The sequence below is a fragment of the Protopterus annectens genome, chromosome 2.part0 (assembly GCF_019279795.1).
Source record: "Protopterus annectens isolate FY-2018-M chromosome 2.part0, PAN1.0, whole genome shotgun sequence".
Classification (NCBI taxonomy): Eukaryota; Metazoa; Chordata; order Ceratodontiformes; family Protopteridae; genus Protopterus; species Protopterus annectens.
In genome coordinates, this window is record NC_056728.1 from 1,750,094,857 (window position 1) to 1,750,122,473 (window position 27,617).

General features: G+C 40.9%; 1 protein-coding gene across 1 annotated transcript in view; it reads right to left on the minus strand.

Annotated features, from left to right (window-relative positions):
* CCDC30 (coiled-coil domain containing 30) overlaps nucleotides 1-27,617 on the minus strand; it is a 2,524,512-nt gene that overhangs the window by 484,594 nt on the left and 2,012,301 nt on the right. Inside the window, exon 21 of the mRNA XM_044060442.1 lies at nucleotides 8,436-8,593. Within this exon, the coding sequence (XP_043916377.1) occupies nucleotides 8,436-8,593 (158 nt within the window). The remainder of the gene's footprint in view (nucleotides 1-8,435; nucleotides 8,594-27,617) is intronic.

The following is a 27,617-nucleotide window of genomic DNA, read 5'->3' on the forward strand; positions in this document are numbered from 1 at the left end:
CTTCTAGATTTTGTTGCATATTTGGGAGCCATACATATATCCTCCCATTGTTTCTTTGTGAATCGCTTATCCAATCTCTCCTCCCAAACCTTTCTAACCTCCTCCGATTCTTATAGTTACTGTGCAATATTTGATATGCTCTACTAATCATTCTTTTTTTAATGGCAGCTTCTGCTCCAGATTCTATTAAAAGCTGTACCAGTGCTGGTCTTTCATTTAGTACCCCCAATTTCTTTCTCTTTGTCTGTACTCTCTCTGATATCACTCCCTGATAGGGAAGGCAATCTGTAACCTGCAATCCAAATAAATTTCCTCTCTAGTTATTTGCTCCCAATACCTTGGTTCCTTTGCCAGTTTTCTCCAATAAGTTCTGCCCCCCTTATGTATTGTCTGCATTGCTAACTGCAATCATCCCTATTGGCAGTCTCTCCTTTCTCCATTCCCATGTTGGTTTAGTTCTTAGACTACTTCCTGCTATTTTATGGACAGAATATTCTGCATGATTACTGTTGTTCTCCTTAAAGGCCTGCATCCAAAATCCCAGTCTCTCCTTGTTTCTTGAGCTTCCCCCATGTTTTATCATCATCCCTTTCTACTTTGAATTATAGTTTTCTGCGTGTGCTATGTATAGGAGTCTTAACTGTGTAGCTCTGAAATACCCCTTCAGATTGGGTAATCCTAATCCGTCCTGTTCTACTGGAAGAATCATCTTATCCCACATGACTCTTGCCATCTTCCTCTCCCAGATAAAGTCCTTCAGCTCTTCATTAATTGCTACCCACAACTTCTCTGGTTGATAAAAATATGCCTGACCTGTAGACTAAAGGGACTGAAAATATTTTAACTGGTGGTATCTTACTATCCATATCCATATAACAAAGCTTACATTTTCTCAGTTTTTGTATTATCTTTTGTTTAGTCTCTTCCCATATAACCTTAGCTGCTACCCTAGAATAATTTTTAATCCATACTCCTAAACATTTCATTTTATCATGTCCCCATAAATATGGGTATTCCTGAACCAGTTCACGTGTGGGTACATAATTTACACCTCTGTTGCCTTTGTTTTAGCTTAATTAATTTTGTATCCCAAAACATCTGAAACAGTCTCAAAATGTTCCACAACACTGTAATCTCTTTCTGGTTTTGTCAGGTACAAATAATATCATCCTCAAATAAAGCCAACTTTTATTGACTACCATACCAATTACATCCTTGAATTTCTGAGTCCCTTATTTTCTTTACCAATGGTTCTAAATATAATGCAAATAATAAAGGAAAGAGGACACCCCTCCCTGGTTCCTCTCCTCAAACAGAAATTATCAGATAGGACCACACCCACTTGAAATTTTGCCTCTGATCCCACATATATTCTCCTAATCAACTTTATAATTTTTTCATGAAATGCAAATGCTTCCATTGCACTGCTCATAAAGTCCCATCTTACTCTGTTAAATGCTTTTCCTGCATCAAGACCCGCCAATAACAATGGCATTTTCTTACATTCTGCTTCCCTTTGGATCATCAATGTTCTGTTAATGTTGTCAAATGCTTGCCTCCCCTCTACAAAACCACACTGATCCATATCTATCAGTTTTGGCATCACTTTTGCCATTCTTTTAGCTATTACAGACATGAACACTTTATAATCATGGTTTAGTATTGAAATGGGCATGTATGAAGCTGGATCTGATGGATCCTTACCTCTTTAGGTATCACAGCTACCACTGCTTTCTTCAAAAATGGTGTACTTCTCTTAAGATACTGTTAAACAAAACCTTACAGATCTTTATCAGCTTTTTCCTCCCAGCTTCCAGTCTTACACAGGAATGCCATCTATTCCTGGCGACTTTCCTGTACATTGGTTTCTCATTAGGGAGTCGTGTCAGAGTATAGACAAAGAGAAAGGCAAAAGGGAATCCTAAATGAAAAACATGCACTGTTTGAATTTTTAACTGAATCTATAATAGAAGCTGCTGCTAAAACTATAGGAATCAATCAGAAGAGATCAGAAAAGATTGGGAAGAAAGATTAGATATGCAGTTCACAAAGAAACAATGGGAGGGCATATGTATGGCTCACAAATATGCAACAAAGTTTTGAAGATTTAGGATTATTGCCTTAAAGTTTTTGCATAGATACCTTTACACTCCAAGCGGACTCCAAAGAATTTTTCCTCAGGTAGCTGGCAAATGTTGGAGGTGTGATGGGGAAGAAAGAGGTCATTGGCAATGAGCTGGCAGACTTTAAAAAATCCATACAGAGTACTCAGGAATACTGGGTGAGCAAATGGGTATAACTATGGAAATTATTTTTTGAGATGGGATATAGGATTTGAATCGTCTACACACAGTAAGGCCTTGTTAAGTGCAACTCTGGTGGCTGCCAAAAAATAAATTACTAGAAAATGAAAATTAAAATTTAAATCAGCTGTACTTGAAGTAGTGACCATTGTAACAGAAATCACAGAACAGGACATGGGATCTTTAGAACACTGAGATGTCCTGTTCTTTAACCTGTTACAATATTCACTACTTCAAGTATTGTTGATTTAGTTGACATTTTAGATTCTAGTTTTGGGATTCGTTAAAAGAGAACTCCATTGCTGGAGAGATGAGGAGTTTTATGAATTCAGATCTCTCATTTTCCCTTCCTGATCCAACATAATCTGTAGCAACAAATTTCTCAAACTTTGCTTGGGGAGCTGTGTCTGTGAGTATAAAAGTGCAATGCCTTGGATACAAAAAAAAAAAAAGACAGACCAAAATGCACAAACATCAAAGAGATGTTGACAGTAGAAAATGCACTCAACTCTTTCTCTCTCTCTCTATCATCTGTGCTCCCTAGGGTGTCTACAAGTGGTTACAGACAACACCACAGCAATGTGGTAAGTAAGTAAATGGGGTGGGTGGGTTCCAGGTGTTGATGTTAAAACCATACAGATTTACAGTACCACTCAATCATTCAAATGTGGTGTCTAGCTTGAGGAATCATGAGTATCATAGATGTAGTGAATCCTAAAATCCTGAGGAATTCCCTTTTGGAATTCTTCAATGGAGTGGAAAACTCAGGAATAGATGTAGACAAAAATGTACTTTTTTCCTGTAAGAAAAAAAACATCTTTGAATGGATGTATCCCAGCAGACACCACCAGAATATTATTCTGTGGGATTGAATGAGATGACTTTCCCCTGGAAACCCATTCTGCAAAGGAAATCTCTAAATCAAGTAAGAGATTACTGGCACTTTGAAAAAGACTCTGCAAAGATAAACAAGTAATCTAAATAAAGAAAAATGTGAACTATACACGTTGTGAACAACAGATAAAGGGTAAAGCAGAAAAATACTACTTTTTTTCTAGAGCCGCCTTACCACTGTTAATGTTTATTTGCCTGAAATTTCCTGAGACTGCTCGTTTTCCTTTTTATAAAAGGTTCCTGAATTAGGGATGAAACCTTTAACCAACTTGGAGAAGGCAGGCTGAAAAATCTGAATCACCCCTTGAATTAGTTGTCCTCTCTCATTACATTTTCAGGATCTCAGCAGCAAATAGTCCAAATCCAAACTTCCTATTAAAGGAAGAATTCAAAATTTCAGTTTTTACATCTTCAGACAGATTTTGAAGAATGCAACCACATAAATCTTCTCAGAGCAGACCCAGTAGGTGCTGCACTAGAAGAGGCATCTGCTGAGCCGTAAGAACACTTCAAAGAATATTTGTTTACTTGAGAAACAGAAGCAATAAGAGTATTTAGAGAAAATTTTACCCTTAGATGAAACAAAAGTACTTATGTCCCTCATTTTCTCATAGTGAACAATCAGAAACTTTAACATTTCATTTTGACAATTAAGAATTCTAAAGATAAGTGTGGCAGATGAAAACACTCTTCCCAAATCTATCAAAGACATTCCTATCCTTGTCAGGAGAGGGATTAGCATTTAATGATTTGACAATAAAATCTCTGCAGGTTTGAATCTGGGGTTAGAAAGTAAGTATTTTTATGACTGAGGAACCTTATACAGTCCCTCTGTCTTCTTAGGTACCACAGGCTGGCTGTCAGGCATGTCGCAGGCTGTAATAAAAAAACATCCTACAAAGTGGGAGAATAGGAGGAACAGCCAGAGGCTGAGGAAATTCCAACTGTAATAAGTCAATATTTTTTCAAAGAAAGTGGAATGTCACTTTGTTCACACAGAAAATATTTATTCACTGTAGATTTGGTTTCAGAGACAAGGAAAATAAGAAACACTCTAGTCAGAATAAGAATAAATCTGTTGCCTGATGAAAAATAACTATTTATTTCCTCTAATTATATTCCTTGTTTACCACACTGGAAACCATCACAAAGAGAACGATTTATTTTTCTCTTACTAGTAGAATTAATATGTGAAGGGTTGAGAGCCTGTAACTAATTCCTAAGCTAACCCAAATAAATCTTCCCCATCTAAGGTAACAGAGACAGGAGAAATTAAATTTTTAACATTATGCTTCTTTTTACAAGGACTATCTAGAGAAGTAGCACAACTCATGTCAGGGACAGAGACATCACCCTAGGGAACAGGCATCTTACTCTGGGCAGGCACAGAAGCATTACCCTCTTCTTCTCAAAGGCTAACAAGCGTGGTTCACCCATCCTGGCAGAGGACAGTCCAACAGCTGCAGTGCCAGTAGATGTGTCTAACCCCTGAACCATGAACCATGGTGACTGAAGGGACTACACCAGAGAAAACCATGAAAAAAGATGAGTCACCTGAGGAACCTGAAACGGCCACAGCAGGGTCACTCATCTGTGGCTGAGGCAAGGAAGCAGCCTGCTGAACTGACAAAAGCTGTTGAGAAGTTTTCTTGAGTCTGGAGGAAGAAAGAACACAGAAACCAGTAAGATGTTCCATGGTTAAGCTGAAAAAGGAACCAGAAACATGGGCAGCAATGTCAGTGGCAGTTAGTAAAAGATAAGTATTAATTATGAAGAAAGCAGTGTTTTCACCAAATGTACACAATAAGTGCAACATGTACTTATCACAGCCTCTAAACACATTTTTGCAAAACTTTTCTCACAAAGTTAGAGAAAAAAAAAGAAGTGATGTACTCATCATAATGTTCCATGTGTGTTGCCCATCCCACCTTCATTCTTCACTGGTTGGGTTCGGCACCAATCCTTGGTTCCAAGTCGGTCGTATACAAAAGCTCGAAGTCTTCCAATGGCTCGTGGCTGTATCCCTATCCCATCATGCTCTAGTAAAGCACCCCAGATCTTGTTTGCTGATAACAACAATTACCTAATGGACTATTACGGCATGTCAGAAAAATAAAGAAGGTCACAGAACATACTTGTCAAATGTAACCACTTGGTCCTCCAGGAGCAATAGGCTGGGGGGAGGGAGGGTGGGATGTAAGAATGAAGGCGAAATGGACAACACACATGGAATGTTATGGTGAGTACAAAACTTCTTTATGTGATCTTGTCCTATCTCAACCTCATTTTTCACTGGTTGGGCAACGTCCCTAGCACCATGTTTCTTGGGCAGTTTACGGGAGAATATGCTTCAGAACAGTGGACCCAAAGGAGGCCCTGTTCCTGGAGGCCAAATTCACTTTGTAATGAGTGATAAAGATATGAGGCCTTGCCCATGCTGCAGCAGCACAAATGGTATCAATTGATAGTCTAGCGTGAAAAGCAGAAGAAGTTGCTATGGCTCTTGTAGAATGACACTCGACTTTACAGGGAAGATCTTTGTTGTTAGATTTGTGTATAAATGTAATACAATCTGATAGCCATTTTGAAAGTGTGACCTTAGACACAGGAGCACCTTTCTTAGCTTCTGAAAATGAAGCAAATGATTGGTCAGATTTTCTGAAGTCCTTTGTCCTATGTCAGTAGAAACGTAACTGTCTATGTACATCCAGTTGGTGTAGCATATATTCTGCCTTGTTGCCATAGTTGGGGAAAAAAAAACACTGGTAGTTCTATAGAATTACTTAAATTAGACTCTGAGCATACTTTTGGTAGGAAAGATGGGTTTGTTCGAAGGGATAGTCTTCCTTTGTGGAAAAGCATGTAGAGGGTTTTATCGATATTGCTTGCAGCTCTGAAACCCTTCTAGCAGAAGTGATGGCAATCAAAATACTTGTTTTCCATGTCAAGAACTTTAGATCACAGGATGATGCAGGTATAAAAGGGGGGTGGGGTAAAAACATGATAAAGCAAAATTTAGGTCACATGGTAGAAGAGGGATCTTAATGTGTAGTCTTAACAAAATAGTGCCCTTCAGGAAGGCTTTGCATAGTCTGTGAGACATCAGATTTGGGGCTAAATCGCTTATATGAAAATCAGACATCGCTACTAACTGGACTTGGATGGTAGCTGTGTCTTCATTAAATAACTTAGTTACAAATTCAAGAATAGAACTTATAGGAGCAGAAAAGGGATCAGTGTGATTACTTAATGCCCAGGAAGAAAATCTTTTCCATTTACTCATGTACAGTTTTCTCATGTAAGCTTCATGAGACGAGATCAAGATATGTTTCACAGAAGGAGAGAGGCTAGGTAGCCTGGCTATATTTGGAATCGGAGCAGCCAAGCTGTCTATTTGAGGGTTTGATGATAGGGATGGAGCACTTACGAAGCATGAGTAAGAAGGTCTGGAACTGTGTCCAGAACCCATGGCTCCTCCTGGAGATGAGGCCAAAGGAAAAGGGAACCAAATTTGACAAGGCCAGTATGGGGTGACGAGAATAAGATTGCTTCCCAATGAGCTGGCTTTCTGAAGAACTTTGGCTATCAAGGGAAAGGGAGGGAAGGCATAAAGGAGACCCGAGGGCCAATCGTGTACAAGTGCATCCCTTGATGACCCCCCCCCCACCGGAGGGGGGGATTAGGGCAAAATAGCTGCTGCATTTGGCATTATTACTAAGCTAGGCTAATAATTATAGCAAAAGACAAGAAAAATATAAAGTTTTAAACAAACTTAGCCACGGCCAAGGAGAGAGCATCCAAAAATTGTAAAGCAGCAAACGAGATCTGGGGAATTACACGACTGCATGATGGGATACTTTTTCAGCCATGAGCCAAGTGAAAGACTTCAAGCTAGTGTATTTGGCCGAGTCAGAGCCAAGGATCGGCTCTGATCCCAAACAGTAAGAATGAAGGTGAGATAGGATAACATAACATCAACGATTTTCTTAATAACACACACTAATTTAAATGAGTGTGTAAAAAAAAGGCTTCAACACTAAAAATTAAGCCGGGACAGGGAGTACCACAGGCCTGACGAAGAAAAAATAATGGCCAGAAGCAAAGCAGAAGAGGGAACTCTCTTTAATAGAAAACTACTTAAACACTAATCGCTAGCTAAATAACAGCCAAAAACAGCACCTATATTAATAATGAGAAGAAAAAATTGTTCAACTTAGCCAGAGCCATAATGGAAGCACCCGATCTGTTTAGCGGCAAACAAGATCTAGGGAGCTTTACTAGAGCAAGATGGGACACAGGTACAACCATGAGCCAGTGGAAGACCTTGAGCTTTTGTATACAGCCGAGTCAGAACAGAGGTTTGATTCAGGAACCCAACCAGTGAAGAATGAAGGCGAGATAGGACATCACATTAAATGTTTACACTTAAAGAAAAAACAGAACTACAGTCTACCAAATGATAGAATAGCTGCATGACATTCCAAGAAAAAGTAATTCCTAGCATCAAAAATTTTACTTTAAAAAGTATTGCTGTAGTCATAAAATAAGTTGTGGACCCCCCCCCCAAGGAAACTTATCTGCCCTGTAAAGGAGAAATACTAGCCGACCATTGATCCTTGTAAGCCTGCAAGAGGAACACTCTTCAACAGCTGGAAATCTCTGAAGGAATTGTTACCAGACTGCTGATTTCCTCCACTGCCAGCTGAAGCTATAACGGTTTGGGTACATCTTACACAGGATATAACCCAATTAGCGAAGGCTGCAGCAGTGATCAAATAATGAACATCCAGAGCTCCCCTCAACTCATACATTCCTAAGATAAGGGTACCACAAGTGTTTCTGGGTTAACGGTTGCAATTCCTAGATGAAGCTCAACAGAAAGTATAACTAGATGCAGTGATCAGGCCATCACATTACATTACACACAAAAGCCAACACAGCAATGTTTTGTGGCCTGAAAGGTAATTGGTTTATTTAACCTGCAAAGTTTTAGAAAGTGTTATTAAGAAAAGAGAGCTCTGAAATAAAACCAGCAAGAAATGTGACCAATGGAATTCTTATGTGGCAGTGATAAATACGCTTTACTAGTTGCACTTACATTTACAATTCTAAATGTTTCACTGCAAATATCAACAAATCAATCAATAAAATAAAATAAAAATGAACATAATCACTTTAATGCTGTCAGCAGGACAGTGTTGTACCTCCTGCTGCACCTTCACAGTTTACAAGCCCTACCTTTGAAGCAGTTCTTCATGAAGATGCACCCTAAGACATGCTATATTCTCCTTGCTCACTTGCACATCTTCTTCTAACTGCTCTTTCACCTTTATTTGAGTTTCAGACAGGCACAGTTGGTGCTGGGTACTTTTCAGCTGCTGCTGCAGCTCAAACACCTTAAACCATAGAGAAACAACGTATAAAATTATACATGCAAATAACTTAGGGGGTTAAGCAGTATATAAGCTGTTTTTGTTCAAGCAAAGGGCTTCCAAGAAACTGTGGGACATAATATACAAAGCTAGGTAACATTATAAAACAAAACAGGCAAAAATTATTAAGACCCTGTAGTAATCAAACTATATGGAAGATAAAACACACAAACTGTACAAATAGGTGCAATATGAACAACATAATGGTCCAAATAATGTGGGTGATGCAGTATACAAATGCTACATTAGAGATATCCTTATTAGTCTTCTAAATGAAAATTTATCATAAAAGGATACAAATGTGGTTGAGAATGAAATGTTAAGAAAAAGTAGAAGTCACTCAGCTTTAAATTTATACTAGCCATTAACAAAGACATTTGCATTTTTTACATTCCTATATACCCTATCGCGAGTCCTGAGTGCTTTTAGGACTGACAATACTGGTGTCAGTTTTGCACCACTGGCTTAAATTCAATGTAGGCTTTCTTTTACTCATTTCTTCTACTGAAGTAAATATTCTTCATCTATGAAGGAAAGACTTGCCATAAAAATGCTTAACTATAACTGTGGAATATGCCAGATGATTATATGTTCAGAAATACTACAACCAAGTTGTACAGGAAGAAGGTAGGGGTGGCAGTTATCCCAACTGCCATAATACATGCCTTCTGAAAATAAAAACATGTACTTTCCAATTCACAATCAGTTGATCTAAGAAGGAACCTTCCTAGGTGGGTCACTGAAAGGGTTTATCTTCTCTTCCAATACAGTTCAGTATTTCTTCTTAGAATCTTCATGCCTTATGCCAATGCACACCATTGCGTCACACACTGCACTACAAGAGCACATCAGTTAATCCCCAAACACTGACAGAGCACTCTTCTGGCAAACTAAGAAAAAAAAAATGAAGATTTTACACTTGCACTGCTTACAAGCATTATACAGCACACCTATCCAATTTAGAGGGAAATCCAAAACCTGAGGATGAACATAGGGAAAATCAAGTCCGGGAACAAGATGAGGGCAGAAGAGACTTACCAAGCAAAGTCCCTGATCTTAGATATAAGAGATACATTTTTAAAATACTTGATTTATGAGGGGATATTCTTTGGGATGAATCATTAAATCCATGAAGATGAAATGTACCTTATAACAGCTACACAGCCAAGCGATAAGAAGGCTGGGTTTTGTCATACAGGGTACCAAAGGAGGTCTGACTCCCGCACCAGCTGAGATAATACTGCCTGGAGATGATATGAGAAGCAAGTAGCTGTGGCTCAGATGTCTGCAATGGAGACTTTCTTGAAGTGAGCCCATAAAGTTGATGGAGTAGCCACTGACCACAGCATTTTTTAAAGGCTGGTATGTTGCCTAATGACAATATATAATGAGATGGAAATTCACTTGAAAATGTTTTGATTACCTCTCTGGGGTAATGCAGAAAAGCAGCTGTTAGTCTTCATAAACCTATGCACCTTGTTTAAGTAAAAGATGCACTGGCTGTTCACTTCTAGGGTGTGAAGGCCTCTTTCTACCTTGCTTCCTTAACAGGTAAAGACAAGAAGAAGATGAATGGGCTGTTTTGGAACACTTCAAGAAGGAAATTCAGGTTGATATGAATGGATACCCAATCCTTGTAAAAGACAAGGCAAGGTTCCCTACACATAGGGCCTGCAGCTTAGAGATCTCCTGTCAGCAGAAACCACTAGAAAAAAAACTTCCCAAGATAAGAACTTCAGTGCTTCTGAAGTGGACAGTTTAAAATAGGGGATAGTCAAGCCTGTCAATCATGAAATTCAAATCCTAAAGAAGGAAGGGGGTTCTTCAAAGGTAGACACTGATGAAGCATTTTCATTTACGTGACTACATGACCAGCCAGTGTTAGGTCACAATCATGTCCTACAAAGAAATGGGAAGACATACCTGACAAGTGCACAATGACTGGCTCCATTCCACACTCTGGGAAACAATACAATTGTCTCAGTTCTCACAATGAATAAACCTGCTTTTACATCTGATTACAGACCAATAATCATACTTTTTCCTCTAACAAAAACATTTGAAAAACTTCTTAAAAAACAACTATTGGAATATATTTGGAAATATGACCTCCTTTCTATCAACAGGGCCTTCACAATAAATATAATAATTAAACAGCTCTTTTTACAATAAAAACTTATCTATGAATCCATGGACAAATGAACCTTTACAGGGTTCATTGCCATAGATCTAAAAGTTATGTACTCACCATAATGTTCCATCTGTGTTATCTATTTTCATTCTTCTAATCAAATAATCAAAATGTCCTGCTAAATAAGGACACAGAAATGCCAAATACCAAATAGAACCTGTGGTAATTCACGACCATAAGTATAATCCACAAATTAAACTCAAAACACATCAAGGCATATCAAAAACAGCTTTTAATATTTAACAAATGGGTTGAGCACTTTCATCCACAATTGGTGACTATTAATCCTGTTTACACCTCTTTTTTTCCTTTTTGTTCATTTTCATTCTTTCTCAACTGATGGGTTTGGATCATAGACTCTGATCTGACTTGTTCTCTTATACCAGATCATCGGATCTAAGAACTCTTGAGCTTCTCTCTTCACCCATAATGCCCCACCAACCTAACATATCTCAGATCAAGTTTGCTGCCCCTAAATATAAAGGGACAACCCCTTATATAAAATAAAGACAGAAAAGAAAAAGAAAGCTGGAGCAAACAAGGAACACAGGCTCATGTAAAACTTAGATCTTTTCAAAAGCAAAGGGAGGGGGTAGGTGGGCAGGAAGTAGAGGAAGAGTGAAAATGGACAACACAGATGGAATGTTATGGTGAGTACATAACATTTTTATCTGATGTTGTCCTTTTCATTCCTTCCTCAACTGATGGGACAGAGTGTCCAGCTCATGTAATCTTGGGAGGCCTTTATGGAAGGATATTCCAGAGTATTACAGAGCCAAAGGCCTCTCTGTTCCTGGAAATCAAATCTAATTTGTGGTGAGCAATAAAGGTGTGAGAATTAGTCCAAGTTTCAGCTGCGCAAATGTCACCTAGAGACGCTCTTGACCAAAAAGCTGAAGAAACTGCCACAGACCTCGTAAAATGAGCCCTAGGAGATTTGGGTAGGGATAGACCTTCTTTCTATAAAAAAAAAACAAGTTATGTACTCACCAAAACATTCTGTCTACGTTGTCCATTTTCATTCTTCTGCAACTAATGGGTTCAAATATGTTCCATCAGATCCGACTCGGCCATTGCTAAACCTCATGGCAACCAAAATCTCTTGAGTTTCTCCCTTACCTATAATGCAACAACCCCAAGTACCTCAGATCTTGTTTGATGATTTTTAGTAGAAAGAAATATTTACAGTGCAGTTAAATAAGGAGACAACTACATCTGGAGCTCAATATAAAGGACAGTGAGATTCTCTAATCACTTTTTCTTCCAGGAGTTTTCAAAAGATGGGAGTTGAGAAAGAATGAAAATGGACAACACAGATGGAATGATATGGTGAGTACATAACTTCTTTTCTGTTTTCAATTTTCATTCTATACTCAACTAATGGTACACAGTCCTCAACTACCCAAGATCCGGGGTGGACTCATGGAAGGATATTCCTGAGCACCACTGAACCAAATGATGCTCTACCTTTGGAGACCAGATCCAATTTGTAATGAGTAATAAAAGTATGGGGAGTAGCCCAAGTTGCTGCAACAAATATATCATAGGATTATAGAAAGTTACTAGGTTAATGGCCCTAGGGCACTTACAAGCCTACCAATTTCTACTTTTACTTCCATGATCAGCATCTATTGCCCCTGTCCAAGAGGGGCACTGGTGGGAACCACCAGGGTGAATTTACAGTTACCCATCCAATCATCCAGATTGTGTTTGAAGAGGGCCAGTGAGGTGCACTGTTTGACATGAAGTAGGAGTCTGTTCCAAAGTTGTAGTAACCTCTGGGAGACCAATCTCTCCCTCCAGCAGGTTCTATTAATGTCACATACCAGGTTAAGGTCTTTAGAGTGAGTAACTAGTGTACCATTTGGCTTATGGAGATGGAGTATTTCCAATAAAGCAGGGTCAGAGATTGCTTTATATGCAAGGCAGAGATCACCTCTGAGTAGTCTGTATGAAACAGAATAAAGTGACAGCGATTTCAGACGATCCACATAAGACAGATGCTGAAGACCTTGAATTTTCAATGTGAGGAGCCTTTGTGGTCTCTCCAATTGCTGCAGATGCTTGGAAAGGTACATCCCAAAAGGGGCATTGTACTCAATTACTGGCCTGATGAGGGAAGAGTACAGGGAGGTTAAAACTTCTTTTTTTCTGGAGGTAATGCCCTTACTTATGAAATGAGCAATATAGACTACCCTTCTTACCACTGTGGAGACATGGTGGTCAAAGGTAAGGTTGCTGTCAACCTGTGTGCCCAGGTCTCTCATCACTGAGTGCATACTTAGGGTGTTGCTACTGATGTGGTTGTTAGCAGGAACATCGCTCTTACCGAAAGGGACGATAATACTTTTTTGCATTGTGTTTAAGGCCATGACTTTGACACCAATCATTTGTTTGTGTAAGACCCTCTTGTAGGATGTTGACATCATCTGGAGATTACAAGACCACTCCCAGTTTACAGTCATCAGCAAACTTTAGTTTTTGCCTGTACTTCGGAGAAATAGATTTCAAACAGTAGAGATCCCAGGACTGATCCCTGTGGAACAACACTGGATACAGGTCTGCTGTTGGAGGTGGATTCCCCTATTTTGACTGTGTGTGTGCTACTAGTGAGCCAGTTAGCAACCCATCTAATGATATAAAGGTTGATACCTAACTGGGTGAGTCTGTCAATGATGCCCGAGTGGGGGATAGTGTCAAAAGCCTTGGCTAAGTCTATGTAGGCTGTATGCACAGATTTTCCCTCATCCAGGGCCTTGTTGACCGTCTTGAAGAAGTCCACCAGGTTTAACAAGCATGACCTGCCTTTGACAAATCCAAACTGAGTAGGGTCAAGTGTTTGGAGATTACCTATATCTTTGTTGATAAGGTCCATGATTATTTGCTCCATGGCTTTGCAGATAAGGCTAGTCAGGCTAATACGTCTATAGTTCCCAGGGTCAGTGGAAGCACCACCTTTGTGCAAAGGAAGAATGGTGGCTGTTTTCCATTCACCAGGGATGAAACTGGTGCTTAAGACTATGATTGAAGAGAGTACCCAATGGTGTTGCTAATTCTTGTTGGAGCCCACGTAGGACACAACTTGGAATGTTATCAGGTCAACAGATGCTGTGTTTTTTGCATTAGAGAGGGTGTTTACAACCTGCTCTTTGGAGATACAAGGTAGGGGACAGGTGGTAGGAATGTCATGGTTTAAGTGTGGCAGGGTCAGAGGAGTGAACTTTTCAGATAATCTGTCATCCAACAGGTTAGCTATGTCCACAAACTCAGTATATGTGCTATGGTATCATTAACTACCAGTTTGCCACTAATCTGGGCCTTTCCTTTCAGGTTATGGATGTAATTAAAGAATACCTTATGGTTATTCTTAGTTGAGGAAGCTAATTTGGATTCACTGTTTGTTTTCATCCATGGATGCTTTAGATTGGAAAACTAAGGAAGTTGCCATGGATTTAGCTGAATGGCCCTGCAATGGTTTTGGTAAAGTAAAAAGAAGTTGTGTTCTTACCATAATGTTCCATCTGTGTTGTCGGTCTTCATTCATTCTTGACTGGTGGGGTTCAGTTCCAAACCCTCGGAACCGACCCGGCCGTTAAACAAAGCTTGCACCAGTCAAAAACACTTAAGCTAAGGCTCTACCCATACTCTCTCTCTCTTCCCATTACCTCAGATCGAGTTTGCCCACCACTAAGAAAAAAGGAAGCTCTATCTGAGGTACAATCCTATAACAAAAAAACCCAGGACTAGTGCCGAACCTCCAGGAGTGTCTCAAAGGGAGCAGGAGGGTGGGATGTCAAGAATGAATGAAGACTGACAACACAGATGGAATGTTATGGTAAAAGAACATAACTTCTTTATCTGATGTTGTCAATCTTCATTTATTCTTGACTGATGGGACAGAGTCCCCAGCTACTTTAGATACTGGGCGGCCCTAAGGAGGAATATCCCTGAGCACTACAGCGCCAAAGGATGCTCTTCCCCTGGAGACCATGTCTAATTTGTAATGACTGATAAAGGGATGTGGAGTAGCCCAAGTTGTAGCTGCGCATATGTCTTCCATAGAAGCTCTGGAATAGAAGACTGCTGAAGTGGAAACAGATCTTGTAGAATCAGCTCTAACTTTTGCTGATAGTTTGAGTTTATTCTGGTTGTATATAAAGGTAATGTAGTCTCAACCATTTTGAGAAGGTGACCTTTGATACCGGTTTGCCCAATCTGGTACCCGAAACGGAGAGAAATAGTTGCTTTGATTTTCTAGAGGATTTTGTTCTGTCCAAGTAAAAACGTAATTGTCTGTGGACGTCCAACATATGCAAGCAGTACTCTCTTTTGTTTAAAAATTTTGGAAAGAAGACTGGTAACTCCATGGTCTGGTTGATATTAGACTCTGAAACAACTTTTGGAAGGAATGAGGGATTGGTTCTGAGTGATATTCATTCTTTATGAAAGATTATATAAGGATGATTCACACACAAAGACTGTAACTCTAAAATTCTCCTAGCAGACATGATAGCTACTAGGAAAGGGGTCTTTCAAGATAAAAACTTGAGGTCACAAGTGGCTGCTGGCTCGAGGGGCAGATGAATTAGGCATTGTAAAACTAAGGCCAAATACCAAGGTGCTACTGGATCTTTGAAAGGGGGTTTTAAATGCTGAGCTCCTTTAAGGAAAACTTTGCACAAACGATGAGACATTAATGAATGATCATCAAAACCATTAAGAAAATTCAAAATTGTAGCTAGATGAACTTTAATTGTAGAAGTTCAGGCTCCCAATTGAAATAAGGTGGCTAAGTATTCCAGAACCTTATCAAATGGTGCTGAGAATGGATCAATGCCATTTGTACACGTCCAAATAGAGAATCTTTTCTATTTGTTTAGGTAAATTTTTCTGGTGGATGGTTTATGTGAAGCCAGAAGTATCTTCTGTACTGGGGAGGACAAGTTGTTCCGCCTGGCAATTACTGGAATTGGAGAAACCAAGCTGTCAGCTTGAGATGTTGAAGGCTGGGATGCATCAAGCCCTGAGGGTGTGACAGCAAGTCCAGAGCTGGATGCAGAGTCCACGGGAGGTGAATCAGGTGAGTCCAAATAAAGGGAAAACACACTTGACGGGGCCAGTACGGTGCAATGAGAATCATTTTGTTTCTCAACCACTGGACTTTCCTCAGAAATTGGGGAATTAGTGGAATTGGGGGAAAGCCATACAGAAGTCTGGGTGGCCAGTCATGAAGCAGTGCATCTCTCGGGGACTCTCTGAGAGAGGTAATTAGGGCAAAGCTACTGCTGCTGCATTTGTGGTTTATGGAATAGGCAAACAGACTGCAGCAAGGCTGACCACATCAGCAAAAGATCTTCGTTGCTACATTAGGATTGAGAGACCACTGGTGAGGCAGAAGGATACACCTGCTCAGTTTGTCTGGAATCACGCTGGAGTTCCCTTGGATATGCATTGCTATCAGAAAGCAGTTGGAGGCGATTGCCCATTGCCAAACTCTTAGGGCTTTCCGACACAGGTGACAGGATCTGGTTCCCCCCTGTTTGTGGATATACCAGACTTCAGACATGTTGTCTGATTGGATAGCAAATGTCCCCGAAGGAAAGGCGGACTGAAATGCTTGCAACGCTAAAAGCACTGCCCTCAGTTCTAGGACACTGATATGCAAATTGGCCTCTTGTGGGAACTAAGTGCCTCGGACTGTCTTTCCCAGAAACTGCTCCCTCCCACCCTATATGGGAAGTGTCCATGGTCACTACGGCCTTGGGCTGACAGCGGGAAAAAGAACGACTCCATAAATTTTCTTATGGCTTCATCCACTAAGATAAATCATTTTTGCAGCAATTTATCAAAACTGGATGGGACATGAGGTGTGTTAGAAGTGACCATTGTGATGCCAAGAGCCACTGAAGCAGCCTCATGTCATACCTTGCTATGGGAACTAATGTTATTGTTGCTGCCATGGATCTAAGAAGTTGTACTACCAGACGAGCAGGAACTTTGTCTTGGGAGAGGATAATCTGTAATTGCGATCTTAGCTCTAACAACCTGTGATGAGGAAGGAAGGCCACACAGGATATTGTATTTAGTATTGCTCTGATAAATTCCAGATCCTGCGTGGGAGACAGCTGTGATTTTTTTTAATTGACTGAAAAGCCTAACGTTTTGGCAAGATGTAAAACAAAGTTTGTGGCGCAAAGCAGTAGATATTTGGAGGGGGCGGTGAGGAGCCAGTCATCTAGATATGGAAACACACAAAATTACTGTAGTCTCAAATGAGCTGCTATGACTGCCATGCATTTGGTGAACACACTGGGGGCTGTGGTGAGGCCAAAGGGCAGTGTTTGAAACTGGTAATTACCAGCTCCTAGCCAGAAGCAGAGATATCTTCTGGAGCGCTTGTCCATCTTTATGTGGTAATACACATCCTGAAGATCTATAGACCACATTCAATCATCTTTCTTTAGAAAGAGAAGGATAGGCTGAACTGTGACCATTCGGAATTTTGTCTGTTGCACAAATTTGTTCAATAGGCTGAGACCCAAGATTGGTCACCAGTCCTCTGTTTTTTTTTGGGCACTAAAAAGAATCTTGAGTAGAATCCAGATCCTATCTGGTCTGGTGTGACTGCTTGGATCACTCCTTTTTGATGCAGCTTTTGAACTTCTAGTGCTGCTAGATCCCTCTGACTGGGTAGAACATTGGGGATTCCCCTTTGGGGTTTGGTGAAAAGATTGAAGGGAATGTGGTAACCTTTGGTAATTATTGTCTGCACCCAGGAATCTGATGTTATTGTGAACCAGGCTGAATGGTGCAGAGAAAATCTTTCTCCGACTGCTTCCAGAGGTAAGAAATCGGATCCTCCACCCAGGAACATTAGTAGGGTTGTCCAGAAAAGGAATCTCTGGAACTCTGGTTAAGCAGACCTCCTCTGCCACAGGAGGGGTGCCTTCCAGAAGAGTCCTCCCTCTGCCCCAGGGGGGAAAACTCACCACATGAGTCCCGAAAATGCCCTTGGGTCTTCATGAACCACATTTTCCACTCCTCTGATTCCTGGAATAAGGTCATTGTGGAATGGAAAAATGCACACCCACAGCAGAAAGGGTCTTCCCGTCCTTTTCACTCCTGGCTAATGTGTCTCTACCTTCTGGGCCAAACAATGAGGTAGCATCAATAGGAGTATTGACAAAGGAAGACTTGAAGGGGTTTGCAAAATCACACAAGCGCATCCAGGCATGGCGCCTAATGGCAACGCTTGAACCCGCTGCCCTACATGTCCCTTCAGCTCTATGCGCAATGAGCTGCACAGATGAATTCAAGATGGACTCCAGGGTGGCAAGCTGTCAGGCAACCTTATCTCGAACCTCGTCAGAAAATGCTCCTGCAAGGGAGATTGAAAGCTCAGTTATTAGATCCCTTTGGAGTCTAGTAAAGTAGGCCAAGAAGTTCAAGAACCAAATAGCAAAGGTTGATGAAGTGAAGACAGACTTCCCAAATCTGTCCATCATCTGGGATTCTCGGTTTGGTGGATGGACAGTTGAACTCTCTACGACGAGTTCTGTTTTGGTGGTCGCCGCCACCACCATGGCATCCACTGATAGACCCTTAGACCAATGGGGCTGATCCTCTGGGGTTTAAAGAATCTTGTCTGGTCTCCGGGGAATAGGCTCTATGGTGGCAGGAGCCTTCCACGCATGCTGAATGATCAACTTGATTAGTTCGTCAGTGGGCAGGGTCACTCAAGAAGTAGATAGGCAAGAAAAACTTGCAAGAAAACAGATTCCCCTCAGAGGATGGGTTTGAGGGCTTCCAATCACCTCTCTGTTTTAATATTTCCAGGATGTCTCCAAAGGAGACATCTTTAGGGGGGTGACTGTAGGGACCCTTCCCCTTCATCGTAATCTGTATCCTCAGTGACTGATCCTTCTGGAGAATCCAGTTGCTTACTCTTGCATGACCTCTTATGGGGGAAGAAGTTCTAAGGAGGACTCAGAAGAGGGGGGGAACCAGAACTTGGGTATCTTGCTGCTCTTGTGCCTGCTGTGCAAACATAGCAGATTGTGGCAGCTGTGAACCAGAGGGAACAAAAATATGGCACTTTGATGGGAATGCAGCCAACTGGGAGCCTGCTGAGGCTAAAGCTCTCTCCATAATCTGTAAGGCAGGCCCGCCTGAAGAGGGATGGGAGCCCAGAACCGAGAAAGACAACCTTGGAACTGGGGTCACACCCCACTCCGATGAGCCACACCCCAAAGAAGGAGCCAAGAGAGGACTTGAAACTACCATGGTACAGAGGAGCCACAGATGGCACCAAAGAAAAAATCTGAGCCGATCCAAGGATCCCGGAACCAGCAGTCAAATCACATTCCCATGGGTGCAACTGGTCCAAAGCAGCCAAACACCATGGAGTAGATTCCAGAGCTGAGGTGAGATCCACTGTCAGCACTAAAGCAGTTGGCACTGGCAGTGCCGAAGCAATGGGCTCCAAAACCTGGGAGGAGGTTGAAGAAGAAATATATGTAGGAGTCTTGGGAGAGTATGCTTCAGCTCCGGGAGGGAAGAAGGTCCGAGAATGTGCACAGTGGCCTCTGGCTGTCAAGAGCTGATCCACTAATCTGACTGCATCCAATTCTGATAGACTCCTGGAGGAACAGGTTGATATTCCCAAAGGAAATTCAGGTCTTTTCACAAAGGGACTCAGCTGTTGACCCAAAAAGGAGTCGATTGAAGGGGAATATCTAGTCCAGGGGGTACTTACAACATGGACCTTCAGCACCACAGTCTGCTGAATAGAACGAGAAAATGGAACCACATGAAGTAGATGTAACAATTGCCAGTGCAGGAGAAGTCGTCAGCACCCAAGCCGTGGTTGTTGTCGAAGTTGTTTGTGTAAGATCAACAATAGATGGCACTAATACTGATTTTGTTGTTTTCGGTACTGGAGCAGAAGGCAATGACATTATTGGAACTTTTGCCTGTGGTTCCGAAGAAACTTTCAGAGCCAGGGAATTTTGAGATTTGAAGACATGTACCTTAGGGGAAGACGGTACTGAATGACTCCGTTTTTTTGCCTCAGACTTTGGAAATTTTGAAGTCTCTGCCTAAGAAAGAGCGTCCCCAAAAGCACATTCAACAAGTCTTTGAGAATTAGCTTATGTCTCTCTGGAGAGTTTGGATGCTAAAGCCCTTACAGATGTCACAAGGAGGTTGAACTTCCAGATGAGGGACACCCAGACAAGAAACTCAAGAAAGCTGCTCATCAGAACTGGGCATCTTTCTGCCACAGTCCTTACACTATTTGAACCCGGTGGTTCCTTTTTGTTTCTGCCATGTTAAGTAAAAAAAACATGGTATGCACGCATGCAAACGCGCACACACACACACACACGCACACACGCACACACACGCACACACACACACACACACACACACACACACACACACACACACACACACACACACACACACACACACACACACACACACACTTGCTAGTAGTGAAAAAGTGGAAAGAAAAAGGTTTAGAATTATGGTATATAAAAAATATCCACACAGGTAAAGGAAGGAAAGAAGCAGGAGAAAAAAATACCAACAATGATATTGAAAGGTTACCAATGGTAAGAGGGAAGGAGAGGCCTAATACCAGCAATGGTAAAATAGAAATACCCTGAGGTAAAAAATGAGGGTAGAAGCTTCAAGGAATTCACTCACAAAAAATACTTAAATGATAGTAAGTACTAAAGGTATTAAAGCATTTTGAAATAATATAATTAGGCAAGTAAGAAAATTTTTAATCATTTAGCTGAGAGCATCGGCTGACACGTCCAATTTTCTACACAACAAATGAGATCTGAGGTAATGGAAAGAGAGGCAGTATGGGTAGAACCTTAGCTCAAGAGTTTTTGGCTGGTGCAAACTTTGTATAATAGCCAAGTCAGTTCCCAGGGTTCAGAACCGAACCCCATTAGTCAAGAATAAGTAATGACTGACAAGATCAGTTCACCCAATTTGCTTTAAATAAATGAAATACAGTCAGTTAGCCATCTGGGAAAGTTACTTTGGCAAATGTCTTTCCCAATTTTCCTTCTGAACATGAGAAAACAATTGATCAGTTTTTCTGATGTGTTTCGTTCTATGTAGAGAAAAACAAAATTGTGAACATCCAATATGTGAAATATGTATTCACCTTTGTTAGCAAAATTAGGAAAGAATACTGGCAAATTAATGGAGTGAATGATATTAGATTCTGACACCACCTTAGGAAGAAAGGATGCATCGGTTTGCAGTGTAACTCTACCCTTGTGAAAAAAATCAAATATGGAGGTTTTGAAGACAAGGCTTAACTCTCTGAAATTCGTCTGGCAGAAGTAATGGATACTAGAAATATTCTATTCCAAGAAGGATATTTAAGATCACACTTAGCTGCTGGTTCAAAGGGGGAATGAGTAAGCACCTGCAATACCAGATTTAGATCCCACGGTGAAGTAGAGTCTTAAAAGGGAGGCCTTAAAAGAAGAGTGCCTCACAAAAAAGGCTTTGCAGAGCTTACGAGAGGCAACAGAGAAACATTCAAATCTAATGTGAAAATTTGATCCTGCTGCTATATGAATCTTAACTGTTGAGGAAATAGCGCCCTCATTAAAAAGTATGGCCAAAAATTCAAGGATGTTAAGCACTGGAGCTGAAAAGGGATGAACATTATTTCGATGTGCCCAGTAAACAAACATTTTCCAATTACTGGAATAAAGCTTATGTGTAGAAGGTTTATGGGAAGATAAAAGTATATGTCGGACTGGGGAAGAGACCATAGGTTGTCTGGCTATTAATGAAACTAGATAAGCCAGGCTGTCAAGCCTGAGGTTTGATATGTCTGGATGGATCATGCCTGTTGGGTGAGACAGGAAGTCTGGAATTGGATCCAGAATCCAAGGTCGGTGAAGTAAATGATGCCAAAGGAAGAGGAATGAAATCTGTCGAGGCCAGTAAGGTGCAATGAGGATGACTTTGCTCTTCAACATGGTAGCTTTCTGTAGGAATTTTGAATTAGTGGGATTGATGGAGAAGCATATAGTAGACCGGGGGGGGGGGTAATTGTGAAGTAGAGCATCCCTCAGTGATTCCCCTGTGGGGGGGATTAGGGCAAAGTAGCTACTGCACTTGTTGTTTAGAGAAGTACAAAGATTGCAGCAAAGCTGGCCCCATCGATAAAAAAATAATTTTTGTCACATTCTTGCTGAGAGACCACTCGTGAGTTAGAAGAATAAACCTGCTCAGTTTGTCTGCTATCACACTGGACTTCCCTGGAATGTGCATTGCTAAGAGAAAGTGGCTGGATGAGATCACCCATTGCCACACTCTGAGAGCTTCTCAACACATGAGTTACGATCTGGACCCTCCTTGCTTGTTGATGTACCAAATTACTGACATTATCCATTTGACTTGAAATCGTCCCTGAAGGGAGAGCAAGTTCACTGGGATTTCTTGAACCACATCTTTCAACCACCTTGATGATTCCTAGAAAAAGATCTTTGAGGGGTTGAAAAAAGTACACCCAAGGTAGATACGGTCTTTCTGCCCTTCTTACACCTTGATAATATGTCTTTTACTTTTGGGCCAAACAAAGACATGCTATCAAAAGGAGCAGTGACGAACAAAGACTTGAAGGGCTCCACAAAATCATATAAGCGCATCTAGGCATGCCTCCTAATAGAAATGCCTGAACCCACTGCCCTTGAGGTTCCTTTGACTACATGTGAAATGAGCTTCATTGAAGAAATGGAACTAGACTGCAGGGCAACCAACTGGGAAGTCACAGAAAAATGTATTTCTTCAGAAATGGATCCTGAGAGGGTATTTGACAGCTCTGTAATCAGATTCCTCTGAATTCAGATCCCTCTGCTGTCTGGTGAAGTGTGCCAAATAATTCAGTGACCTTAAGGCAAATGTTGCTGAAGTATAGACATGCTTCCCAAACCTGTCTATCGCCCGAGACTCCTTGCTGAGGGGAACAACAGTGGAACTCTCCTTGGCAAGTTGCTTTTTAGTGACCACTGCCATGACTATGGGTTCAATAGGCATCCCTTTTCCCCAAAAAAGTTGGTGCCATATTTTTTTTCTGGTCTCCAAGGCATGGGTTCAACAGTATTGGACTTCTTTCACATTCACCAAGAGATCATCTCAATGAGCTCGTTGGCAAGCAGAGTTACTCAGGAGGTAGACGAACCATTACTGAAAGGCTCCTTGGATGAAGAGTTGCTGGTCATCCAGCCATCTCTCTGTTTAAGGATTTCAAGGATGGCTCCAAATGAGACATCTTCAGGAGGTGACCATAGGGACACTTCACCTTCATCAAAGTCCGTACTTTCTGTGATAGACTCCTCCAGGGAGTCCAACTACTCCCTCTTCTTCTTAGGGATCTCCTCAGGGGGATTTTCTGAGGTGGTATCAGAAAAAGTCAAGATACCATGTTTGGAAATAAAGAAAAACAGGCTGAGCCAGTCACCAAGGCTTATATAAATCCACTTTAATTGTAGAGACAAAAAGTAAGCACTTTCACAATCCACTCGACTGCTTCATCAGACTCAAATAAAATCCTCTCATACACCTACTTTTATACACTCAATAATCAATTATAACATTAATTAAGAACATCATTCAATTATGCATGCTAAAATTTCATATTAAAGACTTCATTTAAAAAATAATAAAAAGCAAAAAATACATTTGTCTAATAATAACTCATTAATGCTTAAGTGTCCTAGCTTTTAAAAAGGGTTTCACGGACACTACCTCATTAATCCCTGGAGAGGTATGTGCATTCAATCTGAGTATCCATCTTTGCTCTGCAAGCTCAGTCCTGTTTTTTATGTCCCCACCTCTCATTCCTTCCTGCATAGCCTCTAAAACAATAAATTTAAAGGAATGTTGTCTGCCCTTAGTTTATACATGCTTAAAAAGAGCATTTGCTTCCTTTTTAGTGGAAAAATCTCTGTAGTGCTCCTGTATGCGTTCCTTTATGATTAGTCTTTCCTATATAGTAAGCATTGCATATTATGCATAAAGCAAAATACACTATATTTTTTGTTCTGCAGTCAGCATACTGCCTAGCTTGTAATTCAAAGTGCAGATCAGGGTGGATATATGTGGTACATGAATGAATATACTTGCATGCTGAACAGTTCCTGCACATATAAGTGCCTTTTCTTTCAGATAAATTGTTCAGTCTATTACTCTTGTTGCCATAGCACAGATGAAGTTTAAGGGACCTCTTATTTTTAAAAGCAAAACTAGGTGCATCTTCTATAAAACTATCCAGGTCTCTAATAGTTTTCAAGATGTTCCAATTTCTTTTAAATACTTCACAAAAAATACTAATGTCACTGCTAAAAGTAAGGGGGATCTAAGTTTACCATCATTACTGCCATTCACGTGTGGTGTATTATTGGCTCCCTCAGAAAAAAAGGGTCTACCTCTGGTGTTTCTCTCTCTTCATTTCAACTATATATTTATTATACATATCACCAGGATACCCTCTCTCTAAAAACTCTTCTTTAAGCTTATCTAATGCTGTCTTAAGCTGTGATTCATCATTATGTAGTCTCATCAAGATTTGCCCTTTCACTACATTTTTACCTACAAATTTCGGATGCATGCTGTCTTTATGTAGCAAAGCATTTTTCCTTGTGGGTTTCCTGTGAATACTTGTCTGAATCCCTAGAATATCTGATTTCTTTAGTTTAACGTCAAGGAATTCTATCTCTTCCTGTGAAAATGTAATGGTAAATTTCACGAAAGAGGTAATGCCATGCAGATATTCAATAAATGAAATAAGTTCATTTTGCATACCTTTCCATAGAAAAAAACATGTCATCAACAAAACGAGTGTACCAAATTAAGTTGTTCCAAAATTCCTCTTTCTCCAGGAATGATTCATATTCCCATTGAACCAACAGAAGATTGGAGTAGCTGTTGACACACGGAGTGCCCATTGCCACGCCAACCTTTTGAAGGTACATCACGTCTCCAAAGCTAAACAGGTTATTTTCTCAGATAATCTCAAGTAGAGAGCATATCAACCTAATCTTTTCATTGGTAAAAACACATTTAGAATGCAGCAGGCTTCTGATGTTTTCAACACGCCAGGCATTGGGTATGACTGTAAATAGAGAAACTATATCTAGTGTAACAAAATAAAATGTTTCAGTTAGATCTTTAGTCTTGCTATATAGTAACTCTAGAAACATTTTAGTGTCTTTCAACACACTACTACATGTCTCTAGCACAGGATGCAGATATTTTCTACATAAACAGACAGGGGCTCTGTAGCCCACCCCTTGCCTGAGACTATAGGTCTCACAGGTGGAGTCCTCAAGTTCTTATGTAATTTAGGTAATCATATAGTTGGAAATACTGGATGTTCAATAGTAAAGTACTTAAATAGATCTTCTGTAACCATCCCATTAACTAAAAGATCAAACAACATAACAGAGATTCTATCTATCATTCCCTTAGCTTGTATTCGGGTTATTATCCGATATGCATTCTCTTCCTCTAATAGTAATCTCATTTGTGTCATATATTGATCTTTGTCCAACACCACAACGACTCCACCTTTATCAGCTGGCCTTATTTCAATAGACTCTAAGGTTCGCAATTCAGTGCCTCATTCTCTGTTTTACTTAAATTATACCGTTTAACTACAGTACCTTCATCAAAGATTTTTCTAATTTCATTCTCACAGACAGAAACAAATGTGTCCACTGTCGGATGTGTTTTAGGTACAAAAGTACTTGGTTTAGTGAAGGTATGCATCACATTATCAGTACTTTTAAACATAGTCTTAAGAGTCAACATTCTAGCGAACATTCTTAACTCCTGTAGGATATCAACCATATCTGTCTTTTGTGATGGAAAAAAAGATAAGCCTTTACATAACACAGAGGTTTGTGTAGAAGTCAATGGTATGCTAGAGATATTTATAACCGAACTTTGCAGTTCTGCTCCATGTGATATTTATGACCGAACTTTGCAGTTCTGCTCCCACCAAAAGGGCAAATGTCTATCTCAGCAGAGTGCTGCCCCCCTGACATCTCAGATGCTCAGGTAAGAGCTGCCCTCTCCAAAGCAAAAAACACAGCATCAATGGGACCAGACGGTGTCCCGGGCTACGTCCTACATGAACTCCAAGAAGAGCTAAACCCAAACATAAAACTACTGTTCAATCTCAGCCTTACTACAGGATATGTGCCCAAAGAGTGGCGTACAGCAACAGTGGTCCCTCTCCATAAAGGTGGTGCCTCAACGGATCCTGGAAACTATCGCCCCATAAGCCTGACTAGCTTGGTCTGCAAAGCTATGGAAAGGATCATCATGGACCTCATAAATAAAGATATTGGGGACCTACAGACACTGGATCCTACCCAGTTCGGCTTTGTTAAGGGCAGATCCTGCCTCTTAAACCTGGTTGATTTCTTTGAAACAGTCACCAAGGCCATTGACTAGGGGAAGGTGGTCCACACAGCCTACCTGGACCTCGCAAAAGCCTTCGATACAATACCCCACTCGGGCATTATAGATAAGCTCACCAGCTTAAATATAAACCCCTATGTCACTAGATGGATTGCAAACTGGCTCAAGGACAGAACCCACATGGTTAGAATTGCTGGAGCCATGTCAGACTCCAAACTAGTTACAAGTGGTGTCCCACAAGGCTCAGTCCTGGGACCTCTCTTGTTCGGTAAATATTTCTCGGAGGTACAGGCCAACACAGAAGGACTGTGGCTGACCAAGTTCGCAGATGACTGCAAACTGGGCGCCATAATCGACTCTCCAGCTGACACAAGCATCCTCCAAAAGGGCCTCATAGAAACAGACAACTGGTGCCAGAGCCATGGCCTCAAGCTAAATGCCAAAAAGTGTATAGTCATCCCCTTTGGCAAAACAAAGTGCCCACAAATTACCACATAGGTGCTAATCCATTAAGTACAGAAGAAGTAATTAGGGACCTGGGGACCCAAGTTGATAGCAATCTCTCATTTGACAACCACGTGGCCAAAGTGGTTAGAAAAACATTTTATATAGCCCACCTAATCATGAAGGGATTCACATCTAGATCAGGGAGGTCATCGTGCCTCTTTACTCATCCCTCATCAGGCCCATAATTGAGTACAATGCCCCTTTTGGGATGTACCTTACCAGACACCAGCAGCAACTGGAAAGACCCCAAAAGTACCTCACCAAGAGGATCAAAGGGCTCAAACAGATGCCATATGCTGCCCGGTTAAAGAAACTCCAGCTCTACTCAGTGGCATACCGCCTGTTCAGAGGCGATCTGTGCCTGATGTATAAAGCCATGTCCAACCCGGAATTAATGGACATGCTGCACCTCAGAAAATCCAAATCCCATCGAGCTACGCGCTCGAGAGACTAGAACCTCAGCACTGAAATAAATAGGACATGCTGGAGGGACAGATTCATAACCCAGAGGCTCCCTTCACTCTGGAATAAAATCCCAGTCCAGGTTAGGCAGAGTCCCTCATTGACTCTATTCAAGAGGAATCTTGATGAGTGGATGGGAGATCGTAGGTTTACACCGGGTATCACTTCTGTGTCACTGTTAGACAGTGGCACAGTATACTAACCTCGAAAAAGGGCATAGCAAAATAAATTTAAAATGGGTGGCGAAAGCCAAACACATTCTGGCTAGGTTTATAAATGCCCTAGGGCAGATAGCCTAGTATGAACCTATGAACCTATGTTACCCTCTGTTGTACAGCTAGACTGTTGGGATTTCTCCAGGGT